Consider the following 19,562-nt stretch of genomic DNA (forward strand, 5'->3'; position numbering starts at 1 on the left):
ATAAAGACCGAGAAGCAAGCACTCTTTTAAGTCTTTATCCATAAAATTAAGGCCGGAGTCTTCATTACACAGCAACTGCCATTACGTTATTTCCACGAAGAATGTTTTTTTTTGGATGGCCGTTGAAAATGGCTAATCAAAAATAACCAAACACCCCTCCAATTAAATTTTGAAAGCGAAGATTTCCCCCTGGTGTTTGTCACTGCTTCTCTTCCCTGGAAACAAGAGCACTTCCTTCCCCTTCACCATTCGCTCGTTTGGAGGCAAGGCGATGCCATTTTGGATAGTAAAAGTTGGAAGTTTTTCAGTCTTTTAGGGTTTTTTTTTTTTTCTTTTTAAACTGACTCAAATTCTCTCTGCCAAGCTGTGTACTTCTGGCTTAGGTTCTTCGCTGATGGCTTGGTGTGGGCGATCACATCCAGGAAATCTGCTGTCGTGATCGTGTCTAATCGGATCACGGGGAAGTTACTGTTACCTAAAAAGAAAAAAATCATTAAATACTGTTATTATTACCAAAAGACATTCTTTTATGTCCCTTGCCTAATGCAACACTTAATATACAAAACCAATAAGCTTAGTGAGATAAAGGAAAATTTGTATTTGTGCACAGAGCGCAGCTACAGCTTTTAAAAAAGGCCTAATTTTCCGAAATGTTCGCTTAGGTGGATGTTTTAGAAATACACAGTTTAAAACTTTTCTAAACAGATAACAGAGCTCCACCTGCTGGGCCTAAAATTATAATTCCCAGAGTCAGAGCAGGAGAGCAGCATCTCCCAGCTGGGATTCTCTACTCGGAGCTGCCGTACCTGGCGGGTGATTTTCAAGAGCATCGAAAATTTTCCTCACTGGTCTCATGGCTGCTTCCTTGCAGACGAGTTTTATGTCTGAGCCGGAGTATCCCTCGGTTTCCTGGGATCAGAATGATACGTTACAGCTTACAGCTCGCACAGGAATGGCATTTACAAGCATGTATATTTTATATAGCTTTATATAAAATATGTGTAAAGTCTATTCCTGTCTGAAGTGTGTTTGTGTGTATATACACACACACATTTATGTGTACCCTCCCCTCAACAGTATGATTCTTGTTTCGAATGGCCGCGGTACCTTGTAGGAGCAAGGAAAAGACTGGGCATTTTCTTCCTAAAGGGCGATTTTCCGTAGGTCAAACAAAACCCACCTTTCTGTGTCCCTTCCCAGTTTTCCTGTTAATCATAACAACTATATTTCCTTATTAGCATTTATGAAACAAAACCTGAGCAGTACTGGCTTTGTGAACAGATGTAATAAAAAGGGCCAGCTGGGCCCTTTATAAATATAAGACGTTTATAAATAATTACTTATAAGATCCTTTCAAAGACTTTAGGATGGGACAAAGGGCTAAATGAAGAAAGCCTGGGCTTCCAGTGACTCCCTTCACTGTCTAAATGCTTTTTTCTCCTGCAGCAGTGGAGCTGTGACAAACCTTCCCCACACAATTAACTGTTCATTACCCCAATGAATTGGAAGTGCTCCCAGCTTGGTGAGAAGAGTGATAAAATATACTGTTGCTGGAAGTCTCCCTGTATTTAAGGCTGCAAAGTTGGCCCAACAGAGAGGATGAGCGCACGCCGGTTTGCAAGCAGAGCTGTGCGAAACCAGTGGTTTCCACGGCCGGGTGAAACGCTCAGCCCCGTGTCTCGCTGGTCTGCCTTTGGCCGGAGGCTCAAACCGAGCTGAGGGACAGGGAGGTGCTGTCCCAACCCTCCGGACTTTGTCTGCCGCGACATAATGCCACCGCTGTGGGTGATGTATGTCACTCTTGTGTACCGTTCCCACCCAGGAAGACCTTAAGCACGGAGGTGGGCATTGTTCCCGCCGCACTGCTGCCTCACCTGCCCCAGCAAGCTGTAGTCCAGCTCCGTCCTCAGCTCCACTCCTCCACTGTTGCTCAGAGGGGGCAGCCAGTGCTGGATCATCACCCGCCGTGCCTCTTTACTGGGGAGGTCAACCAAAATCCTCTTCTCCAACCGCCGCAGCATGGCGGAATCTAACTCCCTGCAAGCAAAGGAGGAGAGGAATCATCTCAGCACGTCTCGTTGCGGAGACGTGGCGCTGACAGCAAGTGCCTTGCTGCAGGGACTGACATTTTTCAATCCCACTTGTAACTGTGTCAACCTAATTAATTAAAAAAAAAAAGAAAAAAAGGATTAATTATCCGGTGTATTCCTGTTCGGTATGTTAGCGGTACGTGACAATGAGTCCTAACACTAACACTCAGAAGTTGTAGTTGTCTCTGGCTCTGGTATTCACCCACAGCGTGTCTCATCAGTAACAACCTCTCCCTTTCTCCCCTTGCTAGTAAGGAGACACTACAAATCGTCTGTCTGGGGCACCATCAGGACTAATTAATTGCTACTTTGTAAAGGATGCTTAGTAGGTAGAAAATACAGACGGAAGGTCTTGGATGCGAGGGCCGTGTTCATGGCAGAACAAGCCGTCGAGCTGAGACTGCTCCTGCAATACAAATTATAAAATAATACAGCCACAAAGGAAAATACCCGTATGAAAAGGATCATGTGAAGGACGGACAGGCTGGAGCCAAAAAACCATGACTCTGTCAACATCAACACTGATAAAGGTGGTTTACTTAAAAAAAAAAAAAAAAAGGGAAAAGAAAAAGGTAAAATAGAAAAGATTAAGGCTACTCTTCAATTTTTACTTGCTTGTGATGCACAAAAGAAGCTTGAAAGAAAAAAATGAATGTTTCTTTCTGTTTTCTCAATGCATTTCATCACCATCTAGAAACAGTCCTTCTTGCCGGTGCCAAAGAGTCTACCGAGTGTCAGGACGCCCGGCCCGCCAGCTCCTCTCGGACGCGCATCCAAACAGTTCAGTTTAATCTAGTTTTTTCCCCCAAGTGTTCGAATCTAAGGGTAACACAACCCAACAACTGAATACAAATTCCTGCTCCAGTCCATCCCTCGGCACTTGTGTAATGGGAACGGTCTACAAGTATTCCAGTCATCCGTACAATTTTCAAGAAGAAATAGCTGCTACAAAATAATCACTCACTCTGGAAGTCTCCAGTGCCTTCCAGGAGCTGCGCTGAGCTGTGATCCTTCCAAGGGCTGAACCAATCTTTCTCTGCTGGCCCCATTCAAGACAGATCTGTAGCGCGCCAGCAAAGCTCATTTCTGTCACCTTTGGTGACTTGTCCTTATTTTTTAACAGCAAATGTTTTCTCCTGGCATAGCACATGATAAAGAAAACCAAAAAACGGGCTCCCAAATCTCCATATTTCCACAGACCTCGGCACGCCTGGCCAGCAGGAGCAGAAGCACCTTTTTCCCTGGAAAGGACCTCTTGGTTTGGAAGAGCTGTTCCGCACGCAGCGAGCCAAGGGCAACGGAAGCGAAGATTAGAAAACCAGATCCATAGGAACTCGGAGGACAACAGGAATTCACTCAGATCCATCCCAGAAGTAAATACCAGAGTTTGCTAATCAATGGCTGTTGGTACATTGATATTAGCAGTGATGCTTTTAGGCTGTTTAAGACGCCGTCCAACATTCAGGGCAATGCCTCTCGCACAGGGTCCCACCCCGAAAGGACAAAATACCACGTGAGTCCCCCGCTCTCCTTCCAAATGCATTTTTCAGCTCGACTTCTTCTCAAAATTGCTTTGTTTGGCTGGAAATAATCACTCCCTGGCTGACCAACCCCTTGGCTGTTATTTACCCGTATTACCATCCTCTGCGGGAGCAGGGCGAAAGTTCTCAGGGTTTTAGAGGTGCCCGCGCAGGTACTCCAACCCGTCCTTGCAGGCAAAGGACAACCACTGCCAGAGTCTCTGCAAATACCCTACAAATCCTCTAAACGATGACATTTCCCGTCACTTCTCCTGCTTCAGAGCACTCCTGGGGTGTCCCCCCCGAGATCCCAATTTCATGAGCTCCCTAGCCACGTTCTGGAATTAAGTCCCCTGATACACAGAACTTGCTCTATTTATCCAGCCAGGTTACAGTGACCTCACTGGTTGGCTAAAGAGGAAAATAAAGCCATAATATTTTTGTTATCTTAAGTGTTTAGGTTGTTTGCTAAATTGTTTTGTTAGCGATCAAATGCAAGGTTAAGTGACATTAACCAGAATAGAATAATAAGCACTGAGCCAACCAAAATATTGTCTGAAACGATAACCAATAAAAGTATTAAGAAACGCTCATGAAACCATACAGAGAGCTGTACAGGGCCTATAAAAGTGGGTGACTTTTGGGAGCATCAGGAAGCATCGTGCCATCACAAATACCATGACGATAAACAAGACAGACACCTATTTTCATTTCCAGAAGGGAGAAGGGTAACGAATGCATTTAATGTAGAAATTAAGAGACCTCGGCAACGCCAGAGGGGAACTCAGAAACAGCAACAAGGGCTGACGGTTCCAGAATTAACCCCTGCCTAGCGCCATCATCACCGCAGCGCTCTGGAGGAAAAGGCACCAAGAAGGAATGAGCTTCTCACCCTTCCCACCTCCCGTCCTCCCGCGCAGACGGCCTGGGCAGAGCCCCCCCAAGCTGAGGGCTTGTTCTCACTCCACGTCTTCTCCTGCTCCTCTGAGGGCTTCCCCACACCGTCCTCCTCTGCTCTTCTCCTGCTGAGAGTGATGGCAAAGGCTCGCTACGGGGCAATCCCAGATCTGATTTGGATTTTGCAGCTCGTATCTCCTTGAACCCATCTTGGCCACGCAAAACATTCCAGGCCAGGTTGGACGGGGCTCTGAGCAACCTGATCTAGTTGAAGATGTCCCTGCCCATGGCAAGGAGATTGGACTAGATGGCCTTCAAAGGTCCCTTCCAACCCAAACCATTCTATGATTGACCCACCCTGAGGGTGGAGAGGGAGAAGAAAGCAGCACCGCAATGGAAGTCGAATTAAATACGCTAATACATTAGGAAACATTCACTACATGGTTAAGGATCGCTTTATTTCTTCCCTAATTAGGCCTGTATTGTATTTAATTACATTGAATCATTTCAACGAGTGATTTGTCAATAGGAAGCGCCTCGCTGATGAGTCGTGGGAAGCGAGGCTGGGCAGCAAGCGCTGGCTGACGAGGAAGATCAATGGCTGCAGTGCAGCTTAGGACGGCGTAAAGAGCTTTGTTTAGGCTTCTTTTCATTCATCTAAAAGCAGCTTGGTACTAATTTTTTTTTTTTGTTTCTTTCCCCCATGATCAATAAAGATCCAAGTTAAACAAATCTCTTGAAATCCAGCTTAACACCAAATGTTTGCGAGAACACAGGGCTGCGCTCTGAAGCCACAACCTCGGCTCTCGACTTTTGTTACGAAATATCCCTGTGCAGCTGAAGTCTGGGGTCTTACAGGAGGGCTGAACGTCGCCTAATACACATAAAAATTAACTGTAAAAATATCGTTGAGATCTTAAAAGGGGTTCAAACCCCGCCGACCTCTCTGAAAGCAGACAATCCCAAATTCCTCAAGGCTGTGAGCCTCAACAAAAATGTTCATGACCTTCCATCCCCCTAAAACACCTTTCTGAGCATACGCTCGGCCACCCCTTAAAGCGTCAGCCACACTTCTGCCAGACAACCATCATCCATAGGTTGGATTTGCTTAAGAAAGGGCAAAATCCAACCTGCCTGTGAGCGACGTTGAGGAAGTCCAAAAGGAAACCAGGATAAAACTTAACGGAAGTGGGAGCTGGCTGCTCCCAGTGGCTCAGCTGCCACCCTCGTACCAACAGAGGTTGCCAGATTCGTGTGGGAGCAGTTCCCCCAAAATACAAATCCTGTCATTTTAAAAACTTAAAAAAACATTTTTGGTGTTTCAAAGAACGAAATTTTGCAGAAGTTAGCACTTCAGAATTGCAAAATGATCCAAAACCAACTGCGTAGCACACTCAAAACTGTACTCTGTCATTTTTGCCTGACTTTCCGGAAAGAGTTTATGGGTTGCATAAGGCAGACGCGCAGCAACAAGAGGCACGCAGGAATCTCTTATCACAGAATCACAGAATTGTCTGAGTTGGAAGGGACCTTTCAGATCATTGAGTCCAACCATCAACCTGACACTGACAAAGCCACCGCTAAACCATGTCCCTCAGCACCGCGTCTACCCGGCTTTTAAATACCTCCAGGGATGGTGACTCCACCACTGCCCTGGGCAGCCTGTTCCAATGCTTGACAACCCTTTCGGTGAAGAAATTTTTCCTAATATCCAAGCTAAACCTCCCCTGGTGCAACCTGAGGCCATTTCCTCTTGTCCTATCGCCTGTTCCTTGGGAGAAGAGACCGACCCCCCCTGGCTACCCCCTCCTTTCAGGTAGATGTAGAGAGTGAAGCATACGGAGAGAGGTCAGCTTCAGGCTTAACACCCTTCCACGATGCCTAGATCCAGCACCAGCCACACAGTGACCTTCAGAGCGGTTGTCATCTCTGCCCTCTTCCTCAGTGGGCTTCAAATACCCGATTTTTCCTTTCAAACCCCTGCGCGAGAGTAGGAAGACACGGATCCTCTAAAGACATCCGAGCCTTTTTAATACTGCCATGCTGCAGCATTACATGTGAGGCTTAGCTACTGGCAGGGTAATTCAGGAGAAGACCACGGAAAGGTGTAATGCATTGCTCGGAGTTTCTCTTTCTAAAAGGATAACGATGCTACAATAACATAAACATTTACAGTGTATCAGTAATGAACCACAAAGAGATGAAGGACTTATTAATATATTAATTATCTTTCAAACTTAAATATTCACACGTACAGTAGCTATTTGTTTTTCAGCATTTTCTTACACAACTGGAACATAATTAAATCAAGTTCTGTTCAGTTCCTTTCATGGAGACACTGTAACACAAAATGGGGTGGATTTTGTACTGATTTAAATTCATGAGTTTGTCCAAGGCATAAATCCCCCAACCCAACACACAGACTCTGCCACTTGCTCTGAATTGCTGCATCGGTTGTGTCGTAGAATCACAGAATGGTTTGGGGTGGAAGGGACCTTTCAAGGCCATCTACTCCAACCCCCTGCCATGAGCAGGGACACCTCCCACTAGACCGGGTTGCTCCAAGCCCTGTCCAGCCTGACCAGAAATGTTTCCAGGGATGGAGCATTTACCACCTCTCTGGGCAACCTGGGCCAGGCTTTCAACACCCTCTACATACAAAATTTCTTCCTTCTATCTAGTCTCAATGTCCCCTCCTTTACTTTAAAACCATCACCCCTTGTCCTATCACAACAGGCCCTCTAAAAAGTTTGTTCCCATCTTATAAACCCCCTTTAGGGACTGGAAGGGGCTCGAAGGTCTCCCCGGAGCCTTCTCTTCTCCAGGCTGAACCCCCCCAACTCTCTCAGCCTGTCCTCACAGCAGAGGGGCTCCAGCCCTCCCAGCATCTCCGGGGCCTCCTCTGGCCCTGCTCCAACACCCCCAAGACGTTCTCCTCAGGGCTGCTCTCCATCCATTCTCTGCTCAGCCTGGATTTGTGCTTGGGATTGCTGTGATCCAGGTGCAGGACCCTGCACTTGAACTCATGAAGTTCACAGGGGCCCAATTCTCAAGCCTATCCAGGTCCCTCTTGATGGCATCCTGTCCCTCAGGCACATCAACCGCACCACTCAGCTTGGTGTCATCTGCTGTTGACTGTCTCACAGCAGAGGAAACTTCCCTTCTACTTTAGGTGCCAAAATTATGTGAGGTGAACACTGCCCACAAAATTAATGAAAGATGATGGAGTGTTGTTACCACAAACTTTGCGAGAGAACGTTAGGTGGTGTGTCATGACCAAGAAACATTTGTACGTTACACAAAATAAACTACGCACTGGGAGTTGATGCTTTTTCATACGTACTCAACGGCAAGGTGCTGTGGATACACACGCTGCATCATTCAGACCCGGACACTTCCTACAGCCCGCTGATCACAGCCCAAAGTCCTCCAGTCACAGAGAAAGGCTCTTCCAACACATCTCCTTTGGCAACCTCACAAGAACCAGCCAAAAATCTCTAATTGTGAAAAACAACCACCCAGGAATGAAGCCTGTGGTTTTGTGGGTGTGGAGCCCTCACTTGCTCCCAGCCAGTTTTGGATGCCCTGCTCTGCTGTCACACTGCGGAGCTGGGCAAGCGTCCCGTCAATGAACAACGTGCTTTTCAGACAAATTTCAAGTATCGCCGCTCGAAATGCTGCTGAGCTGCTGCTCACACAAGGTCATTTCTCCCAAACCATGGTTTGAAGCTCCCTAGAAACAGGTCTTCTCCTCTTCAGACTCCTAGCTTGACCACCTCAACATGTAAGAGGTGAATAGGCCCGTAGGTCCGTGTGCCTTTGGGGACATGGACATCAAGAAAGACCTCAGTGCTATGATGATCAGCAAACTGCAAAAACGTTAGGCAGACAGTCTGCCCCCAGCAGACACCTCCTATTTCTCTGCTTCATGTTTACTTCAGGGAAAGGAAGAATAAAACTCTCCTTATGCCTAACTCATCTTTTTGCAGACGTCTGCCTCCAAGACTGTCCCTCACCGAACAGATAATTTGCACAGTTTATTTTGCTGAGGTTCCCCTCTGCTTTCAACGCGCAGATTTCTCAGCAGGAAAGGATGTTCTTCTAATGAAGATTTCACGGATCGGTAGCCCAGGGACAGGGGGAATCTTGGGGCAGGCAGAAATCCACAGACTAGTTCCAGACCTATGAAAACGAACTTCAAAAACAAGCCCATCATCAGTGTGCTTCAACTCCCCGTACAAGCGTTGTCTCCCGTTCTGGAAAATGATTAGCGAGCTACAAATTAGACTGTTAAAAATATCTGTGTTTAACCAACAGTCGTCGTTTTCCCCAGGTACCATTTGCCACCATTTGATAATGTTTCGCATGAAAGAAAGAGACACGCTAGACTAGTTCAGATGAGTGATCAAGCCGGATCAACATGCTGGCTTCTGACAGTGGCCATGGGAGACGCTCTTCAAGGAGAACACACGAGCTGGCCATTTTCTGCTGTCTGTTGGACTCCCCCCAGCATCCACAGTCGTCACACAACGTATTACCTCCCTCCCTCGTCCTCTCCTGGCTGTCGTGTTCTCAACACCGTGTCCTGCCCGTTTTGAGAACCAACAGGATGAAGCGCCCCAGTTCCAATCTTATTCTTCTGTTCTAAATTATGTTAAAGAAACTGAAGAATTTTGTCCCTCAACTGTTAAAAGTCACATTCGATACCAATAAAATCCAACATTCCTATTTATGGAGTATCCTTCTAAGCACTAGATGTTTTAAGCACCTTACAGTTCCAGGCTGAAACCCTTCTTAACTTAAACATAGTAAATAACTTGCCTCTAAAGTCAAATACTCCATTTTAAATATTAGCAGCTGGTAGCACCAGCATATGTTGACTTTATTACGGATTATTCTCATGTGGCACAAATAGCAAGAATTGTAGAGTTTAAAAGTAAAAGCTCCAAATTAATCTTTAAATGCTTTAACCAAATATCAAGGCTTTTGCTGCAAAAGTCTAAATAAAATCTTTATCTGTGCTTAGAAGCTCATGCAAATGTATTCAAAATGTACTCTCTGGATCTCTTACCATGGCAGATTGGAAGCTGCTAAAACAAATACAAGATCATCAGATCGGGCCAAGCCATCCATCTGCACCAGTAATTCTGTTTTCATCCGCCGACTTCCTTCGTGTTCACCGCTACCAAGATTCAGAGAAATATTATTTGCTCAGTGCATTAAAGTAATCATCTTTATTTATACAGTGTCATTCACAGCAACTGAGCCCTTGTCACAGTTTTGCCCCAGTTCAAAGCATGATTAAGCTCCATTAGCTAACATCCAAGCATTAAAATCAAGCTTTCTAATGATTACTTAAATGGACTCTTTTGGGTGCATTAAAGTGAGGAGAATTCACTATTACTGGATCCAAAGAAAGTATTCAGTTTTATTTTTTTATTCATATTAATGTTGTTCATAATCCATGCAATGTTGATGCTTACTGGAAAACATCTAAGGCTTTGATTGTTTGATCTACGTAAGAGAATTTTTTTTAATGCGATAGTTTTAATTAAATAACTAACACCCCTACCTATTCTGGGCAACTACTGGCATTTTCCAGTGAGTGAATGTTAAGTGGCCACAAGAAGACACACCGACTGAATTCAATATCTTGCAAAATATTCTATCAAAAGCAAAACAGTTCCATCGAAAGAAAAAGACGCTGCATCGAAACGAATTTAAAAACAGGGCAGCGACCACCCCAGAAAGGATCCTTCCTCAAAAAGAGAAGGGGAACTTCAGCAAAACGCAAAGAATTCTGGCCCTGCCCCAGGTAATCCATTTTTGCAGGAAACCAGTTTGAGCGCTGGGTCCCGGATGTGGAGTTCTCTTGGAAACTCCTGGATCAAACCCAGAGACAACACCAGGGCCTTAGATGGTAAGAGCTACAATTCAGGTTTAATGGCTTATTTCTGCAAAGGCCTCCGCGCGTCGGTGCCAAGTCAATATTTCATCAGGATATGTAAAAGTAACTACATAATCTTAGATAAAAATCCTTATTAAAATATATAATCCAGTGGTGTTAATGAGAGCTTTTAGAAGTATATATGAAGGCAAAATTTGGCCCATAATCTACAGCTATTAACTGACAATTATTACAAGTTGTATCTTCATGATATCTATTTATAAATCTTTGTGAGTATATAATTTACAGTACATAAAATCCCCTGTAATGGACTCCTAATGGTTATAACAATATTTTTATATTTCTCCTGCTTCTTCCCCATCCCTAACCTTTGCAATCTGTTTTTTAACGATAAACTGGGTACACCATGGATGACAATAACGACATCCTCCCATTTCCTGCACCTGGAAGTCCCGACAACGTCACCAAAATTTGTCCCATTAACGAAAATGCCATTCCACCGCGTACACTCCATCTTACCCTGCTACGCCCAAGCCTGTCCAAAGCGTCCTAAAATCAGCTGCTTCTCATTCGCTTCTAACAAATCATCTGTTGTTTCCCCCCCCACCACTGCCTTTAAAATAAGGGATTTGAAGTGGAAATAAAGTGCAGCACCAGCAGTTATACGCTCTTGCACCTCCCTCCTTCTCACAGTCTTGCTGGACCCACAGTCCCTTGCTGATCTTCACACAACCTGCCTTTCACGCTTGCTTCTCTGCTGATCTCATCTACTGCGGCCGAAACGACCGCTACATCTCGCTCTTTAAATCCCCCCAGCGTATGCAACGCTCCCATCACGCAGCGCTTTCGGAGCTGATTCTGACAATAACACACCGCGAGGCTCCTAACGCTGACACCAGAACAGAGGAAAAAATACTTAAAAAGTCGTGAAAATTACCATTATCACTCAAAGCAATTATAATGTCAACAAAATCTAAAAGACAAGACTTTCAGGGGCCCGGTCATGCTCCGGTTGATGTTTACGGCATAGCCTCAGGCTTTAGTTTAGCAAAGATTTGTTTCTAACGGGTACACTGTACGATGAAAGGTTGGTCAGCACCCGAACACACACGCACACTAGTGAAAAGATGCAGTAAAAGGAGGAGAAATATTCTCCTAAAGCCATAGGAAGTGGTCTCATCAGTTACCCAGAAATAGTCCCTCTTTGACTCATAACTGACTCCAGCTCATCCAAGAAAATTGTGGAAGGAGCATGGTACCGGGCAAGCTCAAATAATACCTGTTTAGAGAGAAGAGTAAACATGACAGACAAGATTAACAAGAATATTAACACAAAAAGGCATTAAGTGCCAACTGGCATAGCGGATAAATAACAGTACCCATATTCCAAACTTCCAGGACAAAAAGGGCTATCTGTTGGGAAAAAGCTCTGGGTAGGCTGAGGATCCCCGAATCCTCTCAAATTCTGAAAGGTTTGTAAAGGAGATATAAAGAACACAGGCTCGTAATCCTGTCTTTATATATAAATCTTTCTGGCTAAATCCTATCAGAATACCCTGCGAATAATGGGATAGAAGAAAATGATCCATCAGAGGATTCTGGGAACTCCTAAATTGTTATCAGAGATTAAAGGTCCGTCTTTTGTTGTTGCTCCATTTGTAGTTTTTTAAATAAGGATTTGAGAAAAAAAAATAATGAAAAATTAGAAATCAGCTGAACCGTAATGAAAGAAAATGGACTGATTCTCCTGATAACCATCAGGCAGTTCTTATGTTTTTCCTGGTGAAAAAAAAAAAAACACCCAACCATAAACTGCTTGAACAATCAAGATTAAAAAATGAAATACTAAGCTGACACACAAAATCCGGGTCTGCCCTTCTGGGAAAGAAGTTTCATCTATTTTTCTGTGAACACGGAGAGGCTTGTATTAGCAGTAAAAACATTGTCAGTGCTTCTTCAGTTAAGCGTTCTTTGAGTTTTGAAATAAATACCATTCACAATATATATTAATCCAGCACTTTTTAATCTGAACACTTAAAAAAACCCCCAAATTTAAAACGATATATATATTGTTTCCTACACTTTGGATATGAAGCACCGTGTTTAAATTATTTGCCTGGAGTCACACGTAGTCCGTGACCACTTTGCAAGTTTCCTACAAATGTAAAATATAAAATCACACCAATACAGCTGAGAACTGAGGAAAACGGGATGAGCGAACGTTTCTCCAGATGACAAAAAAAACCCGCTTATACTTCACACAACTTCAGAGAACGCCTGCGCCAGCCTCATGTCATTTTAGGATATAAATTCACACAATATTTTTCTCCGAGCTGTCCCAATCCACAATCTTATTTCGTTGCTGGATTCTGCCAAAAAACTCAACTAAGGGGGAAGCGCCACAAATTCATAGAATCATAGAATCATTTAGGTTGGAAAAGACCCTTGGGATCATCAAGTCCAACCATCAACTCCACTCTACAAAGTTCTCCCTTACACCATATCCCTTAACACCACATCTAAACGAGTCTTAAACACATCCAGGGATGGTGACTCCGCCACCTCCCTGGGCAGCCTATTCCAGTGTCTGACCACTCTTTCTGGGAAGAATTTTTTCCTATGTCCAGCCTAAACCTACCCTGCTGCAGCTTGAACCCATTGCCTCTTGTTCTATCGCTAATTACCTGTGAGAAGAGACAGAGAGCCAGAAGAGACAGAGAGTCAGAGACCACTTGGCCAAGCTGGACATTCATAAATCCATGGGCCCTGACGGGATGCACCCGCGAGTGCTGAGAGAGCTGGCAGATGTTATCGCTAGACCACTCTCCATTGTCTTTGCAAGGTCATGGGGAACAGGAGAGGTGCCTGAGGACTGGAGGAAGGCTAACGTCACTCCAATCTTCAAAAAAGGCAAGAAGGAGGACCCAGGGAACTACAGGCCGGTTAGTCTCACCTCTGTCCCTGGGAAGGTAATGGAGCGACTCATTCTGGATGTCGTCTCCAAACACATAGAGGAACAGGAAGTTATTGGAAGTGGTCAGCATGGATTTACCAAGGGCAAATCATGCCTGACCAATCTGATAGCTTTCTATGATGTTATAACGGGTTGGCTGGATGAGGGGAGAGCCGTAGATGTCATCTACCTTGACCTTAGCAAGGCTTTTGACACTGTCTCCCATAACATCCTCATTAGGAAGCTGAGGAAGTATGGGCTAGACGAGGTGACAGTGAGGTGGATCGAGAGCTGGCTGAGTGACAGAACCCAGAGGGTTGTGATCAGCGGCACAGAGTCCAGTTGGAGGCCTGTAACGAGTGGTGTCCCTCAGGGGTCAATACTTGGACCAATTTTGTTCAATATATTCATTAATGACCTAGATGAGGGGACAGAGTGTATCCTCAGCAAGTTCACTGATGATACCAAGCTGGGAGGGGTGGCCGACACTCCAGAGGGCCGTGCTGCCATCCAACGTGACCTGGACAGGCTGGAGAGCTGGGCAGAGAAGAACCTAATGAGGTTCAACAAAAGCAAGTGTAGGGTCCTGCACCTGGGAAGGAAGAATGCCAAACACCAGTATATGTTAGGGGCGGACATGCTGGGAAGCAGCTCTGAGGAGAAGGACCTGGGGGTCCTGGTAGACAGCAAATTATCCATGAGCCAGCAGTGTGCCCTTGTCGCCAAGAAGGCCAATGGCATCCTGGGCTGCATAGGGAAGACTGTGGCCAGTAGGTCGAGGGAGGTCATTCTTCCCCTCTACTCTGCACTGGTGAGGCCACAACTGGAGTACTGTGTCCAGTTTTGGGCTCCCCAGTTCAAGAGGGACAGGGAACTACTGGAGCGAGTCCAGCGTAGGGCAACCAAGATGATTGTGGGACTGGAGCACCTCCCTTATGAGGAAAGGCTGAAAGAGCTGGGACTCTTTAGCCTGGAGAAGAGAAGGTTGAGGGGGGACCTGATTAATGTTTACAAGTATCTAAAGGGTGGGTTTAAGGAGGACGGAGCCAGGCTCTTTTCAATGGTTCCCAGCGACAGGACAAGGGGTAATGGGCACAAGCTAGAACATAGGAAGTTCCGTTCAAATACACGGAAAAACTTCTTTACGGTGAGGGTGACAGAGCACTGGAACAGGCTGCCCAGGGAGGTTGTGGAGTCCCCTTCTCTGGAGATTTTCAAGACCCGCCTGGATGCAGTCCTGAGGGATGTGCTTTAGGCAACCCTGCTCTAGCAGGGGAGTTGGACTAGATGATCTCTAGAGGTCCCTTCCAAAAAAAAAAAAAAAAAAAAAAAAAAAGAGACCAGCATCAACCTCTCTACAATGGCCTTTCAAGTAGTTGTAGAGAGCGATGAGGTCCCCCCTCAGCCTCCTCTTCCTCAAACTAAACAGTCCCAGCTCCTTCAATCGCTCCTCATCAGATTTATTCTCGGGGCCCTTCACCAGCTTCGTTGCCCTCCTCTGCACTCGCTCCAGCACCTCGATATCTCTCTCGTATTGAGGTGCCCAGAACTGGACACAATACTCAAGGTGTGGCCTCACCAGTGCTGAGTACAGGGGGACAATCACCTCCCTCCTTCTGCTGGTCACACTATTTCTAATACAAGCCAGGATGCCATTGGCCCTCTTGGCCACCTGGGCACACTGCTGGCTCATGTTCAGCCGCTTGTCAATTAGAACCCCCAGGTCCTTTTCTGCCAGGCAGCTCTCCAGCCACACTTCCCCAAGCCCATAGCGATGCCTGGGGTTGCTGTGGCCCAAGTGCAGGACCTGGCACTTGGCCTCGTTGAAGCTCATACTGTTAGCATTGGCCCATCGGTCCAACCTATCCAAGTCTCTCTGTAGAGCCTCCCTATCCTCATGCAGATCAACACTCCCGCTTAGCTTGGTGTCATCTGCAAACTTGCTGATGATACACTCTATGTCCTTATCAAGGTCATCAATAAAGATGTTAAACAGAAATGGTCCCGACACCGAGCCCTGACGGACACCGCTTGTGACCGGCCGCCAGCTGGATTTAACTCCATTGACCACCACTCTTTGGGACCGCCCATCCAGCTTGATCCAGCAGATCGTATGCTCATCCAGGCCATGAGCTGCCAGTTTTTCCCTGAGAATTCTACGGGGGACAGTGTCAAATACTTTTCGAAAGTCTAGGTAGACAATGTCCACAGCCTTTCCCTTATCCAATAATCTGGTCATCTTGTCATAGAAGGAGATCAGGTTGGTCAGGCAGGACCTGCCTTTCATAAACCCATGCTGACTAGGCCTGATCCCCTGCTTGTCCATTATATGACTTGTAATGGCATTCAAGATGATCTGCTCCATGACCTTCCCTGCTACCGAGGTCAGACTGACAGGCCTATAGTTTCCCGGATCCTCCTTTCTGCCTTTTTTGTAGATGGGCGCTACATTTGCTCCCCTCCAGGCCATTGGGACCTCCCCAGTTAGCCATGACTTCAGGTAGATAATGGAAAGTGGCTTGGCGAGCACGTCTGCCAACTCTTTCAGCACTCTTGGATGTAACCCATCCGGTCCCATAGACTTGTGCGCATCCAAGTGGTGTAGCAGGTCACTGATCACTTCCTCTTTAATTGCGATGATCTCGTTCAGCTTCCCCTCCCTGTCTCCCAGCTCACGCGGCTGGGTGCCCAGGGAACAGCTCGTTCCACTGCTAAAGACTGAGGCAAAGTAGGCATTGAGCACCTCAGCCTTTTCCTCAGCCTTTGTGACTATGTTTCCCTCTGCATCCAGTAAGGGAGGGAGATTTTTCCCTAATCCTCCTTTTGTTGTTAATGAATTTACAGAAACATTTTTTGTTATCCTTAACAGCTGTAGCTAGGTTGAGCTCTAGCTGCGCTTTGGCTCCCCTAATTTTCTCCCTGCATATTTTTGCTATATCCTTATAGTCTTCATGAGAGACCTGCCCCCTCTTCCAGAGGTCATGGACTCTCCTTTTGTTCTTGAGGTCCAGCCAAAGGTCCCTAGTTAGCCAGGCCGGTCTCCTTCCCCGCCTACTTGTTTTTCGGCACACAGGTACAGCCTGCTCCTGTGCCTTTAAGACTTCTCTCTTGAAGAATGTCCAGCCTTCCTGGGCTCCTATATCCTTCAGGGCAGCCTCCCAAGGGATTTTGTCCAGCAGTCTTCTGAACACATCAAAGTTTGCCCTCCAGAAGTCTAAGGTGGCAGTTTTACTAACCCCTCTCCTTGTTTCCCCAAGAATCAGAAATTCGATCATCTCATGATCACTGTGCCCTAGGCAGCCACCAACCTTTACTTCCCCCACAAGTTCTTCCCTGTTCACAAGAAGCAGGTCCAGGAGGGCACCTTCCCTGGTCGGCTCACTTACCAGCTGTGTGAGGAAGTTATCTTCCACACATTCCAGGAACCTCCTGGATTGTTCCCTCTCTGCTGTGTTGTATTCCCAGCAGATATCCGGGAGGTTAAAGTCCCCCACAAGAACAACGGCAAGTGACCGCCAGATTTCCCCCAGCTCCTTATAGAAAGCTTCGTCCGCCTCACTGCTTTGGTTGGGAGGTCTATAGCAGACTCCCACAGCGATATCAGCTTTATCGGCCCTTAACCTAATCCAAACACTCTCCACCCCATCATCACTGCACTTGATTTCTGAGCTCTCATAGCGTTCTCTAATACACAGGGCCACTCCTCCGCCTCTCCTTTCCTGTCTCATTCAGCATCATTGCAAACGCTGCAGCATGTTCACAAAACTCCTTTGGGACAGCGGTGTCAAAAACCAGACCGTCCCATCCCTACTCCTGAAGAAGGGGAACTTCGAGGAAGCTACTGAGGCAGATGTCGAGAGGATCAATAACATAGGAGGCGAATGTCAGAAGAAAAATGTGCCATTTTAAAGGACAAAAGGACACATGAAGAATAACTACGTGTTGGAGACATTGCCTGAATTTCAGGAGCGATTAACAATGCTTGTAGTGCCATTCGCCGAGCGCAATCTGTTACGATTGTTCATTTTCAAGAGCTCTGTATCTATCCGAAGCGCAGCCTAAGAGATGAGCGTAAAGAAAAGCTCAGAGCTTGTGGAATTCTTACACCGAAACGGTGGACATTACAGAGAGATCAGGATGGGCATCTTAAGGCAAGGATGTGACACCTGAATCCCTGAATTCTTTTGTACCACAGTTGAGCCATGCATGCAACTTCCTAGACTATATGCAAAAAATACATTTCCCATCAAACTAGCTTCCTTAAAACAACATTACATCTGTGTTTGACTCTAAGATCTTTGTGAGGAGGGAATTCTTTGCCAATTCTGTGCCCTGAAGACTAAGAAAAGTAGGGAATTTGGGAGTCTAAATAAGATTTTGTAGGGAGCTGAGGAGCTGAGCCATGCAGAAAGGATGTGAAGTGCTTTGAAAGGGTCACTAAGCAAACAGTTTCTTAATTAGGAACTGCCTGTCTACTATTCAGTGAGTCAAAAATCTTTGCTGCCAAAGATTTGGTCATCTGCTTCATCTTATGTTATAGAACTAAAATTCCACAGCAAGAATCCATCGTGAGACTTCTGCAGAAGTGATTTATTCTCATTTTAAGAGCTAGATATGAACAAGAGTCCCGTGTTTTGTCCAAGACAGGAAAGACTATGAATATCAGCAGAATACTCGTTTTCCAGTTCTGTGTTAAACTCCAGTTCTTTAAGTGGAAACCTGATGTTTGTTAAAGTGTAACGAATAAGATAATAATTCTTACCCGGACAAGTTTTTCTGAATCCCCCCTCCATTTGCTGACGATGGTGGATGCTGATATGTTGAAAAAGGTTGTATTGCATTCTGTGGCAACAGCCTTAGCAAGCAAAGTTTTTCCAGTACCTACCAACAGCAGCATGGAAGAAATGAACTCTCTAAAGAAATACAATGGGAACGTTTGAATAATTCCCCTCATTCCACTATCGGTCAGATAAAACCATTAAAATAGAAAAAGTCATAGAATCATGGCTCATTGGGGTCAATACTCGGTCCAATTTTGTTCACTATATTCATTAATGACCTGGATGATGGGACAGAGTGTATCCTCAGCAAGTTTGCTGATGATACCAAACTGGGAGGGGTGGCTGACACTGCAGGGGGTCGTGCTGCCATCCAGCGTGACCTGGACAGGCTGGAGAGCTGGGCAGAGAGGAACCTAATGAGGTTCAACAAAAGCAAGTGCAAGGTCCTCCACCTGGGGAGGAAGAATGCTAAGCACCAGTATAGGTTAGGGGTGGACCTGCTGGGAAGTAGTTCTGAGGAGAAGGATCTGGGGCTCCTGGTAGACAGTAAATTATCCACGAGCCAACAATGTGCCCTTGTTGCCAAAAAGGCCAATGGAATCCTGGGCTGCACAGGGAAGAGTGTGGCCAGTAGGTCAAAGGAGGTCATTCTCCCCCTCTACTCTGCACTGGTGAGGCCACAACTGGAATACTGCATCCAGTTCTGGGCTCCCCAGTTCAAGAGGGACAGGGAACTACTGGAGCGGGTCCAGCGAAGGGCAACTAAGATGATTGAGGGACTGGAGCATCTCCCTTATGAGGAAAGGCTGAGAGAGCTGGGACTCTTTAGCCTGGAGAAGAGAAGGCTGAGGGGAGACCTTATTATGGCATACAAGTATCTAAAGGGTGGGTTGAAGGAGGATGGTGCCAGGCTCTTTTCAATGGTTCCCAGTAACAGGATGAGGGGCAATGGGCACAAGTTAGAACATAGGAAGTTCCGTTCAAATACACGGAAAAACTTCTTTACGGTGAGGGTGACAGAGCACTGGAACAGGCTGTCCAGGGAGGTTGTGGAGTCCCCTTCTCTGGAGATTTTCAAGACTCGCCTGGATGCAGTCCTGAGTGATGTGCTCTAGGCAATCCTGCTTTAGCAGGGGAGTTGGACTAGATGATCTCTAGAGGTCCCTTCCAACTCTGAAGATTCTGTGATTCTGTGATCATAGAATCGTTTGGGTTGGAAGGGACCTTTAAAGACCATCTAGTCCAGGGATGGCGATTCCACCACTTCCCTGGGCAGCCTGTTCCAATGTCTGATTTTTCCTAATATCCAATCTAAACCTCCCCTGGCACAACTTGAGGCTGTTTCCTCTTGTCCTATCGCCTGTTTCTTGGGAGCAGAGACCGACCCCCCCTGGCTACCCCCTCCTTTCAGGG

The 19,562-nt window shown here is 46.1% G+C and overlaps 1 protein-coding gene across 3 annotated transcripts in view; it reads right to left on the reverse strand.

Annotated features, from left to right (window-relative positions):
• Positions 1–15: 15 nt before the first annotated feature.
• LOC128902025 (katanin p60 ATPase-containing subunit A-like 2) overlaps positions 16–19,562 on the reverse strand; it is a 39,175-nt gene continuing 19,628 nt past the window's right edge. For all 3 annotated transcript variants that reach the window (XM_054184309.1, XM_054184307.1, XM_054184308.1), the window contains 6 exons: positions 18,131–18,249; positions 11,603–11,694; positions 9,579–9,689; positions 1,875–2,037; positions 807–909; positions 16–475 (listed from right to left, as the gene is read on the reverse strand). In XM_054184309.1, the coding sequence (XP_054040284.1) occupies positions 336–475; positions 807–909; positions 1,875–2,037; positions 9,579–9,689; positions 11,603–11,694; positions 18,131–18,249 (728 nt within the window). In that variant the 3' untranslated portion in view covers positions 16–335. The remainder of the gene's footprint in view (positions 476–806; positions 910–1,874; positions 2,038–9,578; positions 9,690–11,602; positions 11,695–18,130; positions 18,250–19,562) is intronic.

Source organism: Rissa tridactyla, chromosome W, assembly GCF_028500815.1.
Source record: "Rissa tridactyla isolate bRisTri1 chromosome W, bRisTri1.patW.cur.20221130, whole genome shotgun sequence".
NCBI lineage: Eukaryota > Metazoa > Chordata > Aves > Charadriiformes > Laridae > Rissa > Rissa tridactyla.